General features: G+C 35.6%; 1 protein-coding gene across 12 annotated transcripts in view; it reads right to left on the bottom strand.

Moving 5' to 3' along the window:
• The window catches only part of ATM (ATM serine/threonine kinase), a 131022-nt gene that overhangs the window by 46170 nt on the left and 60479 nt on the right, over window positions 1-24373 (bottom strand). For 9 of the 12 annotated variants that reach the window (XM_005579543.5, XM_065528948.2, XM_065528946.2 and 6 more), the window contains 12 exons: window positions 23440-23566; window positions 22745-22944; window positions 19793-19967; window positions 19091-19255; window positions 17426-17558; window positions 15126-15221; window positions 12572-12743; window positions 10666-10807; window positions 9429-9605; window positions 7599-7776; window positions 4488-4575; window positions 1869-2024 (listed from right to left, as the gene is read on the bottom strand). In XM_005579543.5, the coding sequence (XP_005579600.3) occupies window positions 1869-2024; window positions 4488-4575; window positions 7599-7776; window positions 9429-9605; window positions 10666-10807; window positions 12572-12743; window positions 15126-15221; window positions 17426-17558; window positions 19091-19255; window positions 19793-19967; window positions 22745-22944; window positions 23440-23566 (1809 nt within the window). The remainder of the gene's footprint in view (window positions 1-1868; window positions 2025-4487; window positions 4576-7598; window positions 7777-9428; window positions 9606-10665; window positions 10808-12571; window positions 12744-15125; window positions 15222-17425; window positions 17559-19090; window positions 19256-19792; window positions 19968-22744; window positions 22945-23439; window positions 23567-24373) is intronic. The other 3 variants (XR_012423676.1, XR_012423675.1, XM_065528952.2) reach the window with 2 other exon arrangements.

Genomic DNA, 24373 nt, shown 5'->3' with positions numbered 1-24373 from the left:
AAAGAGACAGGATTGTTTAAAAATAGAGCAGATGCCCTCCAGTTCAGGTACTATATACTCTGTCAGTGGTTTTACCTGAAATTCAACTCAACCAATAATTACAGGCACACAAATAAAGACCACAATAAGAATTTAATACCTAATAGATATAAATTAAGACATCTGATATCAACTATTGAAAAGGAAGTAGATCAGCAGGATCCACTTAAACCAAGATTATAAAACTAGAAAGTGACAGTCAGGATGAGAACTCAGATTTGTCTACTTCAAGGCCTTAACTTTATGTATTTTATACATATGACATTCTATTCTAAATTTTCAATTCTAAAATTTAGATTTTCAATTCTAAAATTGAAAATTTAGATTTTCAATTCTAAAACCATGACAGTTATGGTGTCTATAACAGTAATAATCTAATACATAAAATAAATACTATTATAAGTGATACTGCCTCTAATATTTACCTATATACTTACTCCAGTTTCTTTTTTTTTTTTTTTTTTTTTGCGATAAGGTCTCGATCTGTCGCCTAGGCTGGAGTGCAGTGGCACAATCATGGTTCACTGCAGCCTCTCCCTCCTGGGCTCAAGTGATCCTCCTCCCTCAGCCTCCTGAGTTGCTGGGACTACATGTGCAAGCCACTATGTCCAGCTAATTTATTTTTATTTTTAGTAGAGCTGAGGTCTCACTGTGTTGCCCAGGCTGGTCTCGATCTCCTGGTCACAAGCAATCCTCTCACTTTGGCCTCCCAAAGTGCTGGGATTACATGCGTGAGCCACTATGCCCAGCCTAGAAATAGTTATACTTTGGCTCCCTTCTTCAAATATAAGGCTTCCTACTGATCCACTTCCTTACCAACTACATATCTGTACAAAAATGGGTATAACTGCTTTAAAAAACAATTTGGGACCAGGTGCAGTGGCTCATTCTTATAATCCCAGCACTTTGAAAGGCTGAGGTGGGAGGACTGCTTGAGCGCAGGAGCTAGGGACCAGCCTGAGCAACATAGCAAGATCTTGTTTCTACGAAAAATAAAAATAAAAATAAATGAGCTGGATGCAGTGATGTGTGCCTATAGTCCCAACTACTTGGAGGCTGAGGCAGGAGGATCACTTGAGCCTGGAAGATCAAGGCTACAGTGAGCTATGATCGCACCTCTGCACCGTAGCCTGGGCAAAATAATGAGACCCAGGCCATTTCAAACGAACAAAGATTTGAAGAGGGCAGTTGGGATAATAAAGTGTTTTACTTTATTTTTTACTCTTACTTTCTTATTTTTTGTTTTTCACCATGATCTAGGGGTATATTTATTAGATTCTTATGACAGTGCAAACTCAGTCAGAGGAAAGCGAATTAAATTCACTAGAAATACAGGTAGATAAAGAAATGAAACTTAGTCACAGAAAGAAATCAGTCACATTACTTTATAGCCATTTTAGATTATAATTTTGGGTATTTTATATCCAAAATGAATCTTGAATAGTTTAGGAATTAGTGGTAAATCTAATCTGATTGAAGTTAGGAAATAATTTAATCATTTGAAAAATATTTATCACCCTTAAATTAAGTTCTCAATGCTAGGGCTGTTATGAGGAATATACAGAAAATTAAGTATGGACTCTGTCCTACAGGAATTTGCTATCTGTTAAATTTTTATAATACCTAAGTATAAACATTCCTATTGTTTCAGAGCAGGAATTACATATACCTTTTTAAAAATTTATTATAATTTCACTTTAAAACAAAATTTCTATCTAAATAATGTCTTTTAAACGGGGAACAGGAGGCAAAGTAAATCTTTACTGTATACCCTTAATGGGACAATGCCAACATTAATTTTAAAAACCAAAAATTCTAAATTCCATTACCTTTTCTCTTGATCATCCATGCTTTTCTTATCTGCATAGATTTCTGCATAGAGTAAAGCTGTAAAGTGAGCAGCACAAGACTGAGCTACCTTGGCAACTTCTAGATAATTTAAATCCAGCCAGAAAGCATCATCAAAAATTGTTCCTGAAGAAGGTCTAAAGAAAAATTAGATATAATATCACTCATTTTTTTAAACTTCAATATCAAAAAAAACGCATGTTGATATTGAATACAATGGTAGTAACTGCTTAACAGAAAATTACAAATTCCCAAAAACCACATTTCCCCAATATATACCTATAAACATTATAACATGGCTCAAGAGTCCTATTTAATAATCTTTTTGGTTTTTCTTTTTTCCCTCAAACCGATCAGACAATCTGATAAAACCTATAGACTATCACTTGATATAAAACTGGGGTTCATATCTGTTCTCTACCAAGAAATCCATGTACCACAGGCTAAGAATAGGATACACAGAGTAGCTAATACAAATGCACACAAGCACCCCCCAACACACACTTTAAAGTAGTCAATTTAATAAAAATATTGTTTCATCTAAGACACAAATACATGTCTTTCCTATTGTGACTTACTTTCTCCTTAATGTATTGCCTAGGTTGAGTTACTTAATAAAAACCTTCCACTATGTTAACAGGTAGGTCAAGATTGAAAGGGACCATAGACAGTATCTTTTTCAAAACTAGCGTTATAGAGATGGGACATGGTAGTGGTTAAGAGCACTGGTGTTGAAGTACAATACAGGTAGGTTCAAATCTAGCTATATTACCTACTGCCATCTGTGTGATCTTAGCAACTTAACTTCTTAAACCTCAGTTTCCTAGTTTCCTTACTTGTAAATGCTGGAACAACATGGACCTTGGAGAATGGGTGCAACAATTAAATAATGCCAGCAAAGCTGATGAATAAGGCACACCCTACTACATAGCAAGCACTCAACTAAAGTTAATTTTCTGAGGAACTTGAAGTTCAGAGAAGTGAAATAATTTCCCCATGGAAAGGAAGACACTGCAGACATTATTCTGATTTTGAAAGATGATAAGACTAGGTTCAAAGACACCAAGCAATTTTTTGTTGTTGTTTTATTGTTGTTCTTTGTTTTTGCCCAACATACTGTACAGAATAACAAGTAATTTTTACACAGCACAAGCTTGGACTTGAATGCATGTCTTTACCCCCTTTTCTATATCCCATTCATACTTTCTCAAGGAATCTTCTTTAGGATCTTATTCAGAATTAAAATGGAATATGAAGAATTTTTATCTTCTCCAAATCCTGCTAATGTCAACACCATTCTACTCCAATGGTAAATCTGAAATGAATGACTCAAAGGTAAAACTGCCTCCCAACACCAAGAAAACAAATGCTTTCAACTACGTTAAAGCTTCTGATTGGCCTTCTCAGAAGATAATCTGGTATAAAACTATAAGGTAAAATAACCAGAAGCAAAGACACTGAAAAGCATAAAACTTCTTTTTCTACTAGAGAAGAAGAATGGTTTAAGAATACATAGAATTTTTTAATTAATTTTTTAATTTTTTAAATTAATCACCTCTCCCTCTCATTCTTTACCAACCACTGCCACCACCACCATACACACTTATGAGATATCAATTCCTACCTATTCAAATTATAGGCCTACTACACTATTTCTTCAGAGTTCTGGTCAACTCTCAAGCAGTACTGATCAGTCAGACCATCCATTCTAGCAATTCCTGTATGCATTGTTAAAAATCTCATGAGAAATAACAGGAACAAAGATACTATACTATAAAACAATTTACCAGAAACAAGAAAATAAACATTGTCACAGCACAGTGCTGCCACAGATTTTGAGACCACTGCACACAGTAAAGAAACTTACATCTTAAAATAAAGATACATAAGGAAGACATTTTCACAACTCTATTTACTTCTTAGAACTAAAGCAAAGAGAAAAGTAAAAAGAGTGATAATACAGCTAAATGTAACTTGGAAAAACACTTGCTCCTATCCCGAACATAGATGAAATAAATTGGAGCCAAGAAGGCTGTATAATTTAACAAAGGTAACACTGTTACTGGTACAGCTGGTACTAGAATTGAGAGTTCTTGACACTGATTTAACTGAAGTGCTATCCTGAATATGGATTACTGCAAGGAGATATAAATATCACACAAATTAAATATAGCACTTTGCAACAGCTTCACCTAAAATAATCTTTTTTTTTTTTTTTTTTTTTGAGACGGAGTCTAGCTCTGTTGCCCAGGCTGGAGTGCAATGGCCGGATCTCAGCTCACTGCAAGCCCCGCCTCCCGGGTTCACACCATTCTCCTGCCTCAGCCTCCCGAGTAGCTGGGACTACAGGCGCCCGCCACCTCGCCCGGCTAATTTTTTTTTTTTTTTTTGTATTTTAGTAGAGACGGGGTTTCACCGTGTTAGCCAGGATGGTCTCGATCTCCTGAACTCGTGATCCGCCTGTCTCGGCCTCCCAAAGTGCTGGGATTACAGGCTTGAGCCACCGCGCCCGGCCTAAAATAATCATGTTAAAATTCAGCCAATAGTTAACAAGTTACACTCTAGATCCTAAACATAAGAAGCAACACTCATTACATTACCTCTTTTGTCTTCTCATGTAGTCCACAACAGCAAGCATTGTTCTTTGTGATTTTTTATCCAAACAGCATCGGAAAAAGTGCTCTGACTCTGACAAACAAAAATATCTCCCCTCAGTCCCAGGCATTCTTGCTTACACACTTTCTTCCTTCTTGTTTATGTGTCTGTCTCCCACTATGCTATAAGGTTCTAGCGGGCAGTACCTAACACAAAATTGGTTCTGAGGGAATTTAATAGCATTTCTTTTGCTTTTAAAAGAAACTGTTATCTTAATAAAAGTGAGAACTTACATTGTAATTTATATTTTATTTCTGAGGAGGACTAATTGATTGATTCAATAAGATTTTTTATGTGCTAGGTCCTCAGTATATAACCATGAACAAGACAGACCATGTCAGACCACACAGAACTCACTGACTAGCCTGGGAGATTACAACACAATATGATTAAGTGTTATAATAGGAAAGTTTAAAATGCTATAGAACCTTAGCAGAGGGAACCTCACCTAGACAAGAAAAGTTTCATAGAAAAAGTGATACTGGCCAAATGCGATGGCTCACGCCTGTAATCCCAGCACCTTGGGAGGTCGAGGCAGGTGGATCACTTGAGGCCAAGAGTTTGAGACCAGCCTGGCTAACATGGTGAAACCCTATCTCTATTAAATATACAAAAATTAGCAGGGCATGCTGGCACACATCTGTAATCCCAGCTATTCAGGAGGCTGAGGCACAAGAATTGCTTGAACCTGAGGGGCAGAGGTTGCAGTGAGCCGAGATCACACCACTGCACTTCAGCCTGGGTTACATAGTGAGACTCTTGTCTCAAGAAAAAAAAAAAAAGAAAAAAGAAAAAGTGATACCTGAAAGAAGAGTAATAGTCACAAGAGCAGGAAAGGATAGTGCTACAGGCAATAATAACAATGTCTGAGATGGTTGGAAGCAAGAAATAACTTGGAAATTTTAATGAAAGAATTTCAACTGTGCTAAGTCATAGAGCTAGAAAGCAGTAAGGATGCTAAGGGCAGAGAGAAACAAATGGACTAAGTTATTCATAATATGGAATTGGCAAGGTTTGGTAATTAGATGAAATACGTGAGAGAGGTTTCTAGAGTAAGCAACTGAGTGCCATTTGTCAAAGAGGTACACATTTAAAAAAGTAGGTCGGGGGAAGAGATGAAGAAGATGACACATTTGCTTTTGGGAGATGCACATGGGATGTTTAGTGAAGGCAATGAGGCTTATAGCCATCAGAAAAAATACACCATTTAAATTTTATAAAAATATGCATTTACTTTCCTTTTCAATAACAGAATTTTATATGTGAAGTTTAAATTTTCACTTAAGGTAATAAAAATATTGGCACTGTACACAGATATAATAAAACAATTACTTTACCTTCCAATGGTTGTGGCATAAATACATAACTGATAAACATGAAAAAAGTCTTGGCCATGTTCATGATAACAAATTACCAGATTATCATAAACAATGATTACCTTAAACTATGTAATAAAAATTTTTAATAGTACTGTAAATTACATATTAAAGTTTTAAACACTTAAATCACTTATACCTGTATATTCCCAATTAAAGATAAGAGATACATTTTAGATAGTTTACAAAGCCTCTATGAAAATGTTTATTTTAGGATTTTCATTTCAGTGGCCTAAAGAACATTCATATAAGCACATTCTAGATCATTTAGAGAACAGCTTATAATCTAGTAGGATCACAGGATGGGCATCTATGTCTATGTTTATAATTTATATTTTTCCAAATAGTAGATTTGTAATTGCTGTTAGCCAACAGAAAAGAAAATACATAAAATATAAAGCATAGCAAACTGAAGTCTAAATGACATTAGAGTCATGTCAAATGAAGGTTGTAGCAGTAAAACTAGAAGAAACAACTGGAAGAACTGAGTAATCACAACCTTTGCTGAAGTGAATGGAAAGATTGGGAGGAACAGACTAGTTGTGGCAAAATATCACATTAAATCAACATTTACATTAGAATTGATTGGTCTTTAAGTACAACAAGTGAATTTGTACCTAGCTTTATGTTTGCATATAAAACACATTACTAATATATAATAGAGTTAATAATCTGTGAATTTTGTATCCTTTTATAAAATTTAGGTTTTAAAAACTGACCCATAATGAGCCCTCAAGTATGCATATATGTAATATACATACCCAACCCTGGTGGAATTTCTTTTGCTATTATGCTCTTGGCATGAGAAACACTCGTTATATGTCACAGAAGGAAAGAAGGTTATAAGAGTAAATAAAGTGCAATTCAATTTTTGTTTTAAAAAAATTAGAAGGATATATACCAAATGTTAATTATAGTTATACAAAGGTTTTTTTTCCTTCTTTTTTTTTTAGACAGAGTCTCACTGTGTTGTTCAGTCTGGAATGCAGTGGTGTCATCTTGGCTCACTGCAACCCTCTACCTCCTGGGTTCAAGTGATTCTCCTGCCTCAGTCTCCCAAGTAGCTACAATTACAGATGGCTGCCACCACGCCCGGGTAATTTTTGTATTTTTAGCAGGGACGGGGTTTCACCATGTTGGCCAGGTTGGTCTTGAACTCCTGACCTCAAGTGATCCACCAACCTTGGCCTCCCAAAGTGCTGGGATTACAGGCGTGAGCCACTGTGCCCAACCAAAGGCTGCTTTTTAAATTGAGTTGGTCAGAGCTCTGAAAACATGAAAATTCTATCATATCTGCACCACAGTACCTAAAATATCTGATAGTGTTTGTTTTTTCCATTGCTAGAATGTGGGTATTTCTTTTTCACATTAATATTGCCGGTGCAAGCACAGTGCCTGCCACATACTGAAAGCTCAATTAGTTGACCCATTATCAATAGCCAAAATGTAGTGAGGGAATACTATACATCAAGTATTATCCTACGCACTTTACACACATTATTTCATTGAAAACTTGTTGCAACTATTGTAACTTTTACCTCCATTCCACAGATAAAGAAACAAATTTAGAGGTTACAGATTTAATCCTGTAAAGTGCTTTTAGCGGGATTCCACCTTAAATCCATCTTTCTCTAGAACTGAGACGTTTACAGTATTAATGTTAAAAATTTAATAAAATACCTGAATCCAAGTTTGCAGGGGTTGTGGATCGGCTCGTTTGTGAGAAGTGTCGAAGACAGCTGGTGAAAAATCCCTGAACATGTGTAGAAAGCAGATTTCTCCATGATTCATTTGTATCTTGGAGCAAAATATCATGAATCAAGTATGGAAGTACAGTCTGACAAAAGTCAGTTTTCACCTAGAATATACCAACAAATCCACCCAATAGTTTGAGTAAAAATGAGTAAAAGTAATACATTTTACTTAAAATTTTCATGCCCTGTTGACATATTAAATTTCTAAAAGATTATAGATTAATCTGCCATAAACTCAACATACTGCTAAAAAAAACAAACAAAAAACATGTATTAGGTGGTGTTTTAAAAAACCACACTAGGCTAGTATATCAATATCAAATGTATATGTTAGTGACATTGTAACTGTTTATTTTCAGTCTAGGCCATTAGCATAATGAAATAGACTATTGCTTACAAATGAAATTATATCACCACTTTAAATACAATTTCAGAGTTGAAAAGTGTTAGTAGCAGAAGGAGTTTTCTGATTTGATAGAAGAGAGAAAAAGGTATCAAAAGTTTAAGACAAAAGTTGAAAATCTGATTTTTATGCATTTTCTGTCCTCAGTGAAGAACTACAACAGTCATGTTAAAAATGTTTATGTTTTAATAAGCCCAACTTTGGGTATAAAATTTGGGTAATTATTTGTGGTATATTCCAAAGAGCAGAAAAGTGCTCTAATACATCTGGCACATTAAAACAGTATTCAGCTTTACTTTTGCTATTCATCGCACTCCATGTTTAACATATGAATGAATCATTACACTCCATATCCATCATATTCATCAGACTTCACACATATAAGACAGGTTATAGATTACTAATTGCACCCTTTTTCTTTTTCAAACCAAAGACAAGGCAAAACACCACTTTTAGAGCCAGAGAATTTAAAGTACCAGAAATGGGGTGTGTACATACGTATATTTGGAACATTTTATCTTCTGGCTCAAAGTTAAAACTTTATAAAAATCTTAGCTTTGTTCACTAATGAGAAATAAGCTGTATGTGTGTTCGGGGTACCACTCTGCTGAACTGGTATGAGTGCAGTGTAGTATTGCAGAGAAGGTGATGTTTTATTCATTGTCATTACTTTCTCTGTAGAAAATAAGAACTGCTTTTTACATTGCTTTCAATGTGAGTACATTATGAAAACACCTCCCTATCAGTTATCTGTAATTGGCAGATGTTTAACCTAGTCAGATGTTGTATTTTCACATTTCTGTTGAATCACATTTGACAGTGCTATAAATTAACTCTGGAAATCTTAGAGCATCAGGTTTTGCTATTTTAGATTACACATTTGATGGAAGAATATAAACCTTCTGTTTCATTTGGTATGCACTTTCACTCTTTCTTGAGATAAATACTATATCCTCAAAAATAAAAAAGCTACGCTGATTGCTGCCCCACTCCTTTTTCTTATTCAAGAAAGCATATCAGGGAAAATAAATGTGCTCTTATCAGAAGACGTAAACAAAGTTAGAATAGGCTTTTGGTTAATACAAATAATTTATAATCAGCAGTATTTTAACTATCATTAGTATTAGTAACAAATTATTCAAGGCACCCCCTTAGAACTCCTCTAGCATGTTGCTATCCTGAAGCTGAAACCTAATGCATAAAGTTATGACTAAATACGGATGCTCACTTTAATAAATGTACAACAGTTTGAGTGGGGGTGATATTATGTGAAGATGATGTGCAGTATCACAGAACTCTTTAGATAAACAGGTCATAAACAAGGAATTAAATCAGGCTAATTAATCTTCTTACTTCACACATTGGCTTTAGTAATTGAAGAATTTCACATTTTGTGCCTCCACTGTCCAAAAAAGCACAAGTCAGTGTCTTTATCCAAATGTCATGATTTTCACTTAGAGGAATCCACAGATTTATGTCATCCAGGCCTTCAAAAGGGTTTTCTTTGTCAAATCTGGGTACTTCTAAAAACTAGAAAGAAAGGGATTAGAAAATGTAAATAAGAGAACTGGCAATCATTGTACCCTTCCTATCTAAAATGAGTACAACAAATCTGTTTCTGAGTAAAGCTAAATACAGGTAAAACTAAATCTGGAGGCAATGTTTACCTTTTAAAAGTAAAACATTTATGTTTATACGAGAGAGTGGTATGGTAAAAACTGCTGCTTTAGGTAGCAGAAAAACTGGGTCCTACTCTCAGCTCTGTCACTCATTAGTAGCATATTACACAAACCACAAACTCTGACTCATCTGTCTCTTGAACAAAACCAGACCATATCTACCACATAGACTTGATTTCAAAATGAAATGAGATTTTAAAATGTTAAAATTATAATGCCTTCCAGGTTATATTATTAGTTTCATTAACAGTTTATATTACTAGTAATTTTACTAAGACCAAAATTAAATTTGTGATGCATTGAAAGTACTGCTTCAATGTTGGGTTTCTGCCCTGAAATTAAATTGGTGAAAACTAAACTGTGTATTTCTCAGTCACTTTATGAAAAGAAGATAGTAAAGAGGAATGCTTAGACTAAGGAAGGAACAAGTGTTCTTAAACATGCCTCACAGAGTACTTACAGTGGAACCCTATTATGATACCAACATGGAAAAAGGGAGAAATCTATGGGTCATCCTGTATTTCACCAGGGGATTGTGATACATTAACTTGCCATGGAAATAAACACTTGTGGATCACAATAACTATAAATCATACCCAGAGCTAACAGCTTTCATGGGAGCAAAGTAGGGTTTTCTATTTCTAAAAAAATAAGGTCTGTCTTTAAGAATTTCCCCTCCCCCGAAATCAACTACTATTTCCTCAGATTACCTATCTCAGCTTTTCCACACTGCCATGATAAATAAAAAATAGCAAATTCCCTGGATTTATGAAATATGGTTTAAATTACTTACAGGAAAGGTTAATTGTTAGTACAATACTATTTCAAGCAAGTTAACAGTCACAACCCACAGCAAACAGAACTGTTTTAGATATGGTGGGTATTCGATAAACATTTATTACTTAAGAGACCTTTTTTCTCGATGTTCTAAAAGGCTGTAGATAGGCCAGCATTGGATCTGTTGTCATCTTATAAATCTCCCAGAAACTATGTCCAGTCTTTGTGGCTAAAATGTTTTTCAAACAAGTAACAGCTGCTGATCGAACTTTGACACTGAAAAAACAAACAATTCAAATGTCTATCAAGTACACCAGTTATTAATCTTGATGAATGTTAACCTCCACTGAAAAAATTTCAAAACTAAAATATAAAATTTGTATTAGGAAACTTTACATTCACAAAATTCTCCAATATCAAACAAAATTATCAAACGACTTTCACTAGTCATTCAGTAAACTTGAATTACTAATCATTGTAACAGCAATTCCCTTCATTCAATACAGTTTAATTGTGAATACTATAAATTAAAAAGACTCACAAAAAGAAATACTTGAAAATATGTTCTAATACATGTAAGCAATAAAAATTCTGGGAATCCTTTGGTCCACATCTTCATATGCTAAAATCCCTTGAATATCTAAAGTTTTTCCCTGTTAAAGAAAAATACAAAAAACTTCTACCTGCTTCCTAGTATTCTTAAGTTTAAGTCACACTAATATTTCTGTGCATCTGTTTCAGAAAAGCCAATTTCGAATTACTGTGAAACAAATGAAACATCTAATGCTTGCAAATTTTCTGTGGCACTCTCTTCAAAAACTGTGCTTGATATACCTTTAAATACATTTAAAAAATGAGATGAACTGGCTGGGTGTGGTGTGGCTCAACCACATAAACCTTGCACATTAGGAGGTTGAGGCAGGAGGATTGCTTGAGCCCAAGAATTTGGGGTTACAGTAAGCATGATCTATGATGTATGATCATGCCACTGCACTCCAGTCTGGGTGATAGAGCAAGACCCTGTCTCAAAAAAAGAAAAAAGAAAAAAAGAGAGAGATGAATTAATACATGTTAATACAAGGATAGATTGATGGCTAGAAGTGATTAAGCAAGGATAGCAGTAAAATATAGAAACTATGTGATAAGCATATGGGTGTTTACTATAAAATAACTCCCATTTTGCTATATGTTTAAAGCTTTTTATAATAAAATGTTCGGAAAGAAACCACGAAATTTGTTTAATGAAACAAAAACAACAAAAGAAAGAAATATATAGGTACATTAAATCAATAATGGAAACAGGGCAGTTAGACATTGTTGCCAATCATTTATTCCTCAAGAGAAGGAGAAAGGGAAGTACAGAAAAAAAATCAAAACATGTATTTATCTTAGAAAGGTGCCTGGTTGTGAGGAAAACCCTTTGAGCCTACCACCAAATATGGTAGTGATGGAATACTCAAAGACACCAATCAATCCATCAACAAATGAGAGAAAGAGCAGGCACACAAAAGTAATCTCAACCAACCAGTTGAAATTTTGATATGCGGTGCAATTGTGTTTTGCATACAGAATAAATAAGCAATAGAAAACCCTGTCTGATTAGCTTAAGACTTCTAGGGTTATAAAACAACCTCTCTGCTTTATGGCTTATTTTAAAAGGATCAAAATAAGGCCTCACTTAGAGAAGAGTGGCACCTCTGATATTGACAAGAGCCTAAAACATCTCCCTTTATACTCCCCTATCTTAATTTTCTGTGTAGAACCATCTGGCATTTTTCTTATTTATTGTTTATTTGTCTAGTCCCACTAAAATTTTAACAAGGACCTTGTCTGGAACGTTCACCATTATATCAAGTGTCTGGCACATAGTAGGGTCAATAATTATGTGAATTAATAAAAATACAAGAATTTTCATAAAGACACTGAGATTAAAAAAAGGACAAAGCTTTAGTCACTGAGAGTATCAATTTGTGTGAAGTATCATTCTCCATGAATGTCATATTAAGTGGGATTACATATAAGGTATCAATAAATACTCACCAATCTTCTACCAGTGTGTTATTCAGGTAGGTCAGCATTATGAAGGTCCACTGAAGTTCTTTACCTTCAAATAACTTAAGGGCCTTGGTATAAGATGCATCTTTACTATGTTGTATAGCTATCGTAGAGAAATCTATAGGACCCACTTCTCCCAAGCAGCTTCCAACAGCCTCTACATATAGAAATTCTATTTCAGTAGAGTCATAGGTAAGAGATCATACATAAAACTGAAATTTTCTAATTTCAAAACTACGGTGCTGTTTTGCTGTACTTCAAGAATTAGCCTTAAGGCCGAGTGCGGTGGCTCACACCTGTTAATCCCAGCACTTTGGGGGACAGAGGCGGGTGGATCACCTGAGGTCAGGAGTTCGAGACTAGCCTGGCCAACATGGTAAAGCCCCATCTTTACTAAAAATACAAAATTAGCCAGGCGTGGTGGCGCAGGCCTGTAATCCCAGCTACTCAGGAGGCTGAGGCAGGAGAATCACTTGAACCCAGGAGGCGGAGGCTGCAGTGAGCCGAGATTGCACCACTGCACTCTAGCCTGGGTGAAAAAAAAAAAAAAAGAGAGAGAGAGAATCAACCTTAAAACTGTTAAAATTTTTGTTGTGATATCACACAAATTCCATAATCTTAAACACACAGTTCAATGAAAATTTATACATACAAATATACATTTTTTCTGCCTGTGTTTTCCCTAACCAGATGAAGATAGGACATTTTCAGTAACCCAGAGGGCTCTTCGTGCTCTTTCCATCATGATGGTATTTACTAAAATAAGTTCACAAATTTTTTGAGAGTCCTTCTTTCAAAGGGTAGAACCTTATTTCCCTCCCGTTGAGTGTGGGCTGTACTTAGTGATTCACTTCTAACAAACAGAATGTATATAAGTCTTTCACCTCTTTGATTAAATTTATTCCTGGGTATTTATTTCTTTTAGATGCTATCATAAATGGAATTGCTTTTCTAATTCTTTCTGGATTGTCCACTGCTAGTATATACAAACACCACTAATTATGTGTTGATCTTGTACCCTGCAATTTTGCTAAATTCATTTATTAGTTCTACAGTAGCTTTCTTGTGGATTCTCTGGGATTTTCTCTACCATATCATCTGCAAATACAGATAGTTTTACTTCCTTTCTAATTGGCATGCTATTAATTTCTTTTTCTTGTTTAATTGCTCTGGCTAGAACTTCCAGTACAATGTTGAACAGCAGTAGTGAAAGTGAACAGCCTTGTCTCATTCCTGATCTTAGGGGGAAAGCTGTGAGTACAAACCACATTAATTTTATGCCACACAGGAAAGCCACTTAGGGCTTCAGTTATAAATCAGGTCTGTCCCTAAAAGCAGTGCCACTATGGCAAGGAGGTAAATACGTTGGTTAAAGAAAACTTCTACAGTTCTGGTAAGATTCTGTTTCTTAGTCTGGGTGCTACATGTACAAACAAGTGTACTCTGCGAACGTTCTTCAAGCTAGGTATTTTTGATCTGTATACTTTTCTATATATAGGATATATCTCAATTTTAAAAATCTAAAAAAAAGGAAGTACTCTAGATATTAGGCTCCTACCGAGAAGTTAAGACTGTTGAAGAAAGATAGTAGAATCTGTGAAACACTACTTATTCCTCCTATTTTTCTAATTTGAAGCAAAACCATCATGAGAGCTTCAAGCTGACTTTAATCAGGTGATTTCTCCATCCAGTGGTCACTAAATCTAAACACATAAACTAAACATGATGTTGGCTTCTTATCTTACATTAGGTTTCCCCTCAAATGGCTATAGGAAAGGACTTGAATGGTTTTTAATTATTTAAGTTTAATCTAGCCCTCCAAGTCTTCATTCTTATGTCTGTTACATAACAAAAGACACTGAGTACCTGTCAGTTATATTTATAAAATATATTGGCAGTCAATTTATTTGCAACTGAACTCTAAAAATAGGTATTTCTGACTTTCTGAAATATTTACAAGGCATTTTCAAATTAAGTTATACACATATGTAAATCTATTAACTTTTCATTTTATATGAATATTTAAGGAAGAAAAGTACAAAAGGGGGCTTTTTAGGGACACTTTAATTAAATAGGCATGTAACTTAGCTAGCATCTCATATTTCCCAATATCCCAAATGACAAACCCTCACTTATTTTGAAGATATAATAAAGATGACCACTCATATAATAAAGACCACCACATAACTCACATTCAGCCAATACAATCATGCTTTGCTTAATGACACAGATATGTTCTGAGAAATGTGTCACTGGGCAATTCTGTCATTGTGCGACCATCAAATATACTTACACAAACCTAGATGGTATAGCCTACTACATACCTAGGCTATATGGTATAGCTTATTGCATCTAGGCTACAAACCTGTATAGCATGTTACTATACTGAATACTACAGGCAGTTGTAACACAATAGTAAGTATTTGTATATCTAAACAGAAAACATACAGTAAAAATACAGTATTATAATCACATATAATCCTATATGTGATCCACGGTTGACTGAAATGTTGTCATGCAGCACATGACTGTAGTTTACCTAGAACTTCTTTTTCACCAGTGTGGTTTATTGCCATCTTGGATAACTGCAACAAATTGACAACTAGCTTCACCATAATCCCATCTTGTGGATTATCTAGAAATAGTTTTTTAAAAATTAGTTTCAACTAGCACAAAGACAACACTTTTGTTTACAATAACATATATATTAAATTATCTGACTAGAAAATGTCTATAAAGTTTAAAGAAAATTTTAAGTCATGAGTAGCTCAAAAAATACGTAGGGAATGAATCTGAACTTAATACCACAGATTCTTTTGAAAGTGATTAGCAATATTTGACAACAGAGAAAATAAAATATCTTAAACAAATTGTGCAGATAAGTCAACACTTTAGCAAAATCACAAACAGAAGCACAAGAATCATTCAACATTAAAGCTAGAAGGGACTTTGGGAGCTTGCTTGGCTTTTTAACATCTAACATTTACAGTTTAGACCAGCCCTGTCCCACAGAACTTTCTGCAATGATGGAAATGTCTATAATCTACACTGTCCAATGATCACTACTGACCAAATGTACTACAGAGAACTTCATATGTGTTCAATACAATGAAAAAACTGAACTTCAAATTTCATTTAATTTTACTTCACTTAAATAGCCAAATGGCTAGTGGCTGTAATGCACAAGGCAGATCTAGCCCATAAAATACTCAAGAACACAAGAACAAGAAATAATGGTATTTCTATTTACATACATTTTATACATCTCAAAAGTACTAGAAACTCTGCTCAGTCAAAACTAAAATTCATTTTAAAAAGTACAGAGGGTAAAAACAACACAAGAGAAATACAAAATTAGACCAGGCGTGGTGGCTCACGCCTGTAATCCCAGAACTTTGGGAGACCAAGGTGGGCGGGATCACCTGAGGTCAGGAGTTCGAGACCAGCCTGGACAACATGTGAAACCCCATCTCTACTAAAGATATAAAAAATCAGCTGGGCATGGTGGCACACAACTGTAATCCCTGCTACTCGGGAGGCTGGGGCAGGAGAATCATCTGAGCCCGGGAGGTGGAGGCTGCAGTGAGCGGAGATCATGTCACTGTACTCCAGCCTGGGTGACAGAGCGACACTCTGTCTCAGAAAAAAAAAAGAAAGAGAAAGTTTCCCAAATACTGTAATAATGCACATTTCAAATCAAATTAACATAAATAATAGATGTTTCGTAAGTAAAAAGCAAGCTAGAAAAACTTACAAATACATATATACATATATATACACACACATAACACACATGGCTAAAGTATTAAAATGAGACATATTTCTTTCATTCAGGTAAATTGGACTAGAAGACAAGACTAGCTTGTATGTCTGGCTCTAAGGAATTAAAATTTTCTTTTACATGGTCAGAAGGTGTTAAAATGTTTAAGCATGGGCCGGGCACAATGGCTCACGCCTGTAATCCCAGCACTTTGGGAGGCTGAGGTGGGCGGATCGCCTGAGCTCAGGAGTTCAAGACCAGCCTGGCCAACGTGGTGAAACCCTGTCTCTACTAAAAAAAGTACAAAAAATTAGCCAGGCATAGTGGCAGGTGCCTGTAATCCCAGCTACTAGGGAGGCTGAGGCTCGAGAATCTGAGCTTGGGAAGTGGAGGTTGCAGTGAGCCAAGATAGCGCCACTGCACTCCAGCCTGGGCAACAAGAGCGAAACTCTATCTTAAAAGAAAAAAAGAAGAAGTTAAAAATGTTTAAGCATGGCTAGACGCCATGGCTCATGCCTCTAATCCCAATGCTTTGTGAAGCTAAGGCAGGAGGATCGCTTGAGGCCAGGAATTCGAGACCAACCTAGGCAACATAGTGGGACCCCTGTCCCTACAAAAAATAAAAAAAATTTTTAAAAAGTAGCTATGTGTAGTGGTGTGTGCCTATAGTCCCAGTTATTCAGAAGGCTGAGACAGGAGAATTCCTTGAACCCAGGAATTCAACATCACAGTAAGTTACGATGGTGCCACTGCACTCCAGCATGGGTGACAGAGTGAGACTCTTAAAAAATAAAAATAAAAAAATTCTGTCTCTTAAAAAAAAAAATTTAGGCAGTAGAAAAACATGATCATATTTGGGTTTAGAGAAATCGTTATGGCAGAGGATGAATAAAATAGGAAGAGTTCAGGGTGAGGAGACCAGTTAGGACCAGTTTTACACTTAGATGAGAAATGAGGGTCTGAACTAAATGATGAGAGCCTGAACTAAGTCTCTGACAGTGAAACCAAGAGCAAGACTTTACAAAATATTCTTTCAAAAAGAAACAAGTAGAAATAACCCATGTCATTAAAATTAGTACCCTGAGATGCTCTCATAATGTCCATCATCTGATCTTTATGTAGTTCCAGTTGTCTTCGAAGATCCTTTAGTCCTTCAAGTCTTGTCAATGGAAGTGCATCATAAACACTTACTGAGAGAAAATGGTTAATTTCCTAAAAGAGAAAATTAATTAAAATGTAACTTGCTTTTAACATGTATTGGTTAAGCCTGTGAAATAAAACTTAAAAGAAAAAAATTAGTTAAGTGCCATTTATAGACACTGACTCATGTCTCTATTACAACTAAACAAGGAAGAAATAAATGACTTCTTCCACTGCAAACCTTACAATGTTTTAATTCTTTCTTTTAGACAGAGTCTCGCTCTGTCATTAAGGCTAGAGTGCAGTGGCACTATTGAGGCTCACTGCTACCTCTGCCTCCCGGGTTCAAGTGATTCTAATGTCTCAGCCTCCCGAATAGCTGGCATTTACAGGAATGTGCCACCACGCCTAGCTAATTTTGTATTTTTAGTAGAGACGGGGTTTTGCCATGTTGGCCAGGCTGGTCTCAAACTCCTGACCTCACATGATCTGCCCGCCTCAGCCTTCCAAAGTGCTGGGATTACAGGCGTGAGCCACTGCACCCGGCCTAACCCTTTAAATTCTAATAGACTCTCTCATGGTAACACAGATTTCAAGATTATTATAGCATACTCAACTGGAGGGAAATGCTTAAATTTCTCTTTAGTAGTATAACTCTACTTCTTAACATATTTAAATATGTTTTTATATTTACACAGTCAAATACAGACTATCATTTAAAAATTATAATTAAGATCTGTATGGAAGAATATACCTAAACATAATTTTGAGGTTTATAAAGATTAAAACTTGAAATATGCTTTCAAAAGTTAAACATTATCTCTTACACAAACATTAAATTGACATTGAAAAGATCCAATGGTAGTTTTGAGCTATTAGTGGACCTTAGGATCTTATGTGTTAAAATCAAAACTATTTTATGTCACATTCCTTGAAAACTTAAATTTGGATCTTTACCAGGAAGTTTTGATATTTATACTTTGACTTCAACACAAAGAGATACATTAAGATTCATTTTTTTATTTGTTAAGTAGGTAGATCTCATGTTATACACACATACACACACAGGTATGTGTGTATATACATATATACACATATATATCTATGTATATATATCTATGTATATATATCTATATGTATCTATGAATATATATACAGTAATCAAGACTATATATACATAGATATATATATGTATTTTTTTGAGACTGGGTCTCACTCTGTCACCCAGGCTGGAGTGCAGTGGCACAATCTTGGCTTATTGCAGCCTTGACCTCCAGGGCTCAGGTGATCCTTCCACCTGAGCTACCTCAGTAGCTGATTCTACAAGCACACATCACCATGCGACTAATTTTTCATAGAGATGGGGTTTCGTCATGTTGCCCAGGCTGGTCTTGAACTCCTGGGCTCAGGCAATCCTCCTGCCTCAGCCTCCCAAAAGTGCTGAGGTTTTAGGCATAAGCCAATGTGCCTGGCCTACGTATATATTTTTAATCACAATTTTAAAAAAGATTCCATTTTTTACTGCTAGAGCACTACAGATTTTTAAAAAGTACTATGGTCTATGTTCTTTAATAAAAAATAGTAGATCATGAAATTTTTATTACCTCCAAGAGTGAAAAGGGTCCTCTACTATATTTGATTTTTTGCTGAGCAATACGCAAATCCTTAAAAACAACATGGTCAGGAAAAGGATCTAAAAGCTTAATCGTGAGATAGAGGTTTTCATTATCCTTGTTATCTATCACTAAGTATTTCAACAAGTCCAATACCTAAATATAATTTAAAAAGAAAAAATTATGAGAAAAATAATTTTAAAGTAAGCCAACAAAACTTACTGTAATAAATGATAAAATCTATTAACCTAGATCAGATTAAATGTTCTAATTACGTGTAAGATACCCAGTTTTTAGTTTCCGTGTTTTCAAATAATTCAGTAACTATGTAAGGTACTACTACAAGGTGGGTACTGAGGTTAAAAAAAAAAGCCAGTATTAATGAAACAGTTTATATAAGTAGTAACTCGAACACCACCATAATGTTGTGAACTGCTATCTCTAGTTTTGACTACCTCTATACTTCAGCATAGTAGATGAAACTATCAGGTTATTTATTAGATCAAAAGTACCAAGTACTCTGTAATTGATTACAAAAGTTAATTCATTAAGCATATTGTTCCAATCATTTTACAAAAAAATTCTCAATAAACTCACCAATTATATCAAGTAAACAAAAAACACTCAAATCCTTCTAACAATACTTTATAAATATATTTTAAATACCATTCTGAAGATGATTCAGAAAATTACCTGTTTCTGAACTTCCACCTGCTCATCCACAAGGGGTATAAGTGTACCAACAATAACATGAAGATGGTTTTCTAGAGCATCCTTACAGTAAGTCACTGCTGTCTGGCAAACTTGACTTAATAAGTCACAACAAAGGGAGAAGCTACGTAATGACACATCCATGATACGAGAAGGCCTAATAGAGGGAGAAAACAACAACCAGTAAGTTCTGGAAAATTACTCTGAAATAAATTCATTCAGAAGTCACTTTTGTTCAGCATCTCTTAATTCTTATATGCCTTGACATAAATATTTTAATGTCTTATAAGCTAAAATGAGAAGTGACATCAGCAAAATGCAGAATAGACAGCTCTAAGCTTCCATCCATTAACAGAAACATTGAAAAACAGGCAAACTTGTCAGAACTAATTTTGTTAGAATTCTGTAAAATAGTCAAAGGTTTACAGTAATCAAGAAAATATTGAATCAAGAAAAATGCAACTGAAAAGCAGTAGGAAAGCTTTGTGGTGACTTTACTTGTCCTTGCCCACCCCTACCCCAGGTTGGCAACAATCACAAAAGCAGCGGCCTATATCCTTGGTGTGAGACGCTGGCTCATGATCGTTCATGGAGCTAAGTAGATTAGTTGCAAACTATTGTATATGTCTATTCTAACCTGTCTGGAGCCAAGGACTGATGTAAAGTGCATGGCTCTGTTTTGTTTAACCTCACACAAGCTACAAAAGATATGGGTGTTGCTTGAAACTTTGTAAGGCTGACCAACAACCTGCAGGTGCACAGGGCAAAAGATTACTGTTGAGACATACAAGAGGCTGCCTAAAGCCTAGGAGTAGCTGGAGAGAGTATTTCTTTGGGAAATTAGTGTAGTCAAAAGCACCCACAGATTAGGGGGAATTTAGAAAGCCACACACATGCTCAAGATAAGACTCTTGCTCAGAAAAGACCAGAGAAGACCCTAAGCTTGTATTTGGGGCTGATCCCAAGCAATGTAAGCATGGCTAAGTGTTGAAGAAGAATCCTAGCATAAAGCCAATCTGCAAACACTAGGAAAAGTTTTCTCCTCTCATACTTCCTCATCCCAACACTCTTGACTTCCAAGGAAATCTCTATCTAAACTTACAAGCTAAGGTACAAAGTTTTCAGTGACCACACAAGGCAAGACACAAAAGGATATATATTGTACAACTCTAGATTAAAATATCTACAATAGGCAAATTCATTGAGACAGAAAATAGATGAGTTTCTCAATGGCCAGGAAGGGGGAAGGGGGAATGTGGAGTCATTGTGGAATGAGTAGAGAGGTTCAGTTTGAGATAATGAAAGTTTTAGATAGTGGTGATGGTTGCACAACAATGGAAATGTAATTGATGCCACTGAACTGGCCATTTAATAGCAAAAATAAAAAATTTTGTTACATATTTTACCACAATAAGAAAGACATTAACAAATAGAAATCTCATTAAAACCTATGGAAAAGATCAGAGATGCTAAATCGAACAATCCCAATTCTTGTTTTGTTCTTTTTTTTTTTTTTTTTGAGACGGAGTCTTACTCTGTCGCCCAGGCTGGAGTGCAGTGGCGCAAGCTCGACTCACTGCAAGCTCCGCCTCCCAGGTTCACGCCATTCTCCTGCCTCAGCCTCCCGAGTAGCTGGGACTACAGGCGCCCGCCACCATGCCCAGCTAATTTTTTTGTATTTTTAGTAGAGACGTGGTTTCACTGTGTTAGCCAGGATGGTCTCGATCTCCTGACCTCGTGATCCACCCGCCTTGGCCTCCCAAAGTGCTGGGATTCTAGGTGTGAGCCACCGCGCCCAGCTGAATAACCCCAATTCTATAGTAACGTTTATTTGAGGCCATCGATAGCTAGAATATTAGTATTAAAATGTTGAAGATCCTTCTTAAGATTTCTAGAATTGGAGAAGTAACCCATTTTTTTTTTTTAATTGAATGAAAGTCTCAATCTGTTGCCCAGGCAGGAATGCAGTGGTGCAATCAAGGCTCACTGGCAGCCTCAAGCTCATGAGCTCAAGTCATCCTCCTACTTCAGCCTCCTAAGTAGCTAGAACTACAGGCGCATATCATCATACCCGGATAATTTTCTTTCTTTTTCTTTTTGAAACAAGAGTCTCACTCTGTCTCCCAGGCTGGAGTGTAGTGGCACAATCTTTGCTCACTGTAACCTGCAACCTCTGCCTCCCGAGCTCAAGCAATCCTCCCACCTCAGGCTCCAGAGTAGCTGAGACTACAGGTACATGCCACAATCCCTGGCTAATTTTTTAAAAAATTTTTTGTAGAGATGGGGTTTCACATCATGTTGCCCAGACTGGTCTCTAACTCCTGGGTTCAAGCAATCCACCTACCCCAACCTCCCAAAGTGCTGGGATTATAGGTGTGAGCTACCACACCTAGTACTAATTTTCTTTTTTAAAAAATTTTTAGTAGAAACGAGGTCTGCTATGTTTCCCAGGCAAGTAGTGCAATCTTTAAAAAGTAATAGGTAAATACAATAGACATCTTAAAAAGCAAAATTCAGAAAGCAACACTCTGGTATCTACCTCTTAGAAGCATATAAACTTTCAATTAAAAGAACAGGATAGGCTGGGCATAGTAGCTCATGCCTGTAATCCTAGCACGTTGGGAGGCTGAAGCTGACAGTTCGCTTGAGCACAGGAGTTTGAGACCACCCTGGGCAATATGGTGAAACCCCACTTCTACAAAACACACAAAAAATTAATCGGGCATGGTGGTATGCTCCTGTAGTCCCAGCTACTCAGGAAGCTGAGGAGGAAGGATAATCTGAACCCAGGAGGTTGAGGATGCAGTGAGCCATGATTGCACCCAGCCTGGGCGGACAGAGTGAGTCTTTGTCTCAAAACAAAACAAAGCAAAAAAAAACAGGAAGAGGAGGATAGAAAGACTGCTTATATATTGGTCCGAATATGTTACTTACCTTTGGTTGATATAGTGAATCAAAGTATAAATAACATCTCGAAGAACAAACGCCCAAGCTCCTCCTAAGCCACTTTTTATATCTTTCAGTAATAAACTAACGAACAGGTGGTATATTTTAAGAATTCTGTGCTTCTTATAAACATTATTTGTTTCAGCTGCTTGCTCACATATGGCAAGAAGAATTTTCTGATAGGAATCCTAGAAAATAAATAGATTTAGTAAAAACTTGTTTAATTAGATACTCGGCTATAATAAATACATTTTATATTTTTTCTTCAAATATTTGAATACATACACATTTTATATTTAAAATAACTAACAGAATTTAGATTTGGGTTCGATACCAAGTGCAAAATGTTACATTAAGAAAATTACTATCTTCAACTATTGCTAATTTATTTAATTTTCAGAAAGTAAACTATAATTAAATAGTATATTCCTATGAAAAAGTAAATACATTCCCTGAGCTAATATATGACTAAAGTGTCACAAGATTCTGTTCTCATATGCAACATATTTGAATTAAAGCTGACAAGTAAAATACCATTTAAACTTGTAAATGAATGTTTTCCTTTTTAATTATGAGATAAATTTTTTATTTGTTTACTTTTCCTCTTTAAGATGTACTTACAAAGATTTTTTTAGCTAAAAAAGAAGGAATGCTCTATTATTAAACTCATCATGTATACTTACAGGGCTTTTGGAAAGAATTTCTAAAATGCTCTTTAGCTTGGTTTTATGACAATTGCTGATATAGGCAAATGTTGCTTTAATCACATGCGATGGAAAATGAGGTGGATTAGGAGCAGGATCCAAATCTCTAACAGAGTTAAGGGAAAAAATACAGTCATCATTTTAAAAAGTTTTGTTCATAGACCAGTGAACTTCCAAAATGAAAATTTAGATTTTAATAACCCCCAAATTCAAAAACTATTTTTCTACTGGAAAACTACCTTTAATAAAATCACAAATAAATATCAGAGTCCAGATATATAAATCAGATTATCTAAATACCTTTCACCCTCAATAACTTAAATAACCTTAAATGATCTTATAATGATTTTCTTAAAAAATCTTTTAAGGCAGTTCCGCAAATGAGCCTCAGTATTATTTCAGATCAGAATCAAAGCTCTATGCCAGTACTGAAAAAGCAGTATTTTAAGACATGGCAATCGATACTTATTTAGACAGCGTGAAATTACATATGTAAAAGTACTTTCTCAGATATTATTACTATTTTATATGCCCAGCACGGTAGGGCACATGAAAAAAAAAAAAAAAAGAAAGAAACTAAAGCATATTTTCAGGTAACTTACAATCACACCAGGAAAATAACTCTAATGTGCATATACAACTCAGAGACATTCACATCCAAATTAAATTGTACAGATAATAAAGCACAATAAAGAAAAGGTGAGGCTGGGCACAGTGGCTCATGCCTGTAATCCCAGGACTTTGATTGGCCAACACGGGGGAATCACTTGAGGCCAGGAGTTCGAGACCAGCCTGGGCAATATGGTGAAACCCCGTCTCTACCAAAAACATAAAAAATTAGCCAGGTGTAGTGGTGCACATCTGTTGTCCCAGCTACTCGAGAGGCTGAGGTGGAAGGAAGGATCGCTTGAGC

Source organism: Macaca fascicularis, chromosome 14 (genome assembly GCF_037993035.2).
Source record: "Macaca fascicularis isolate 582-1 chromosome 14, T2T-MFA8v1.1".
In the NCBI taxonomy this organism is placed as follows: domain Eukaryota; kingdom Metazoa; phylum Chordata; class Mammalia; order Primates; family Cercopithecidae; genus Macaca; species Macaca fascicularis.
This window is presented reverse-complemented; position numbering and strand designations above follow the sequence as displayed.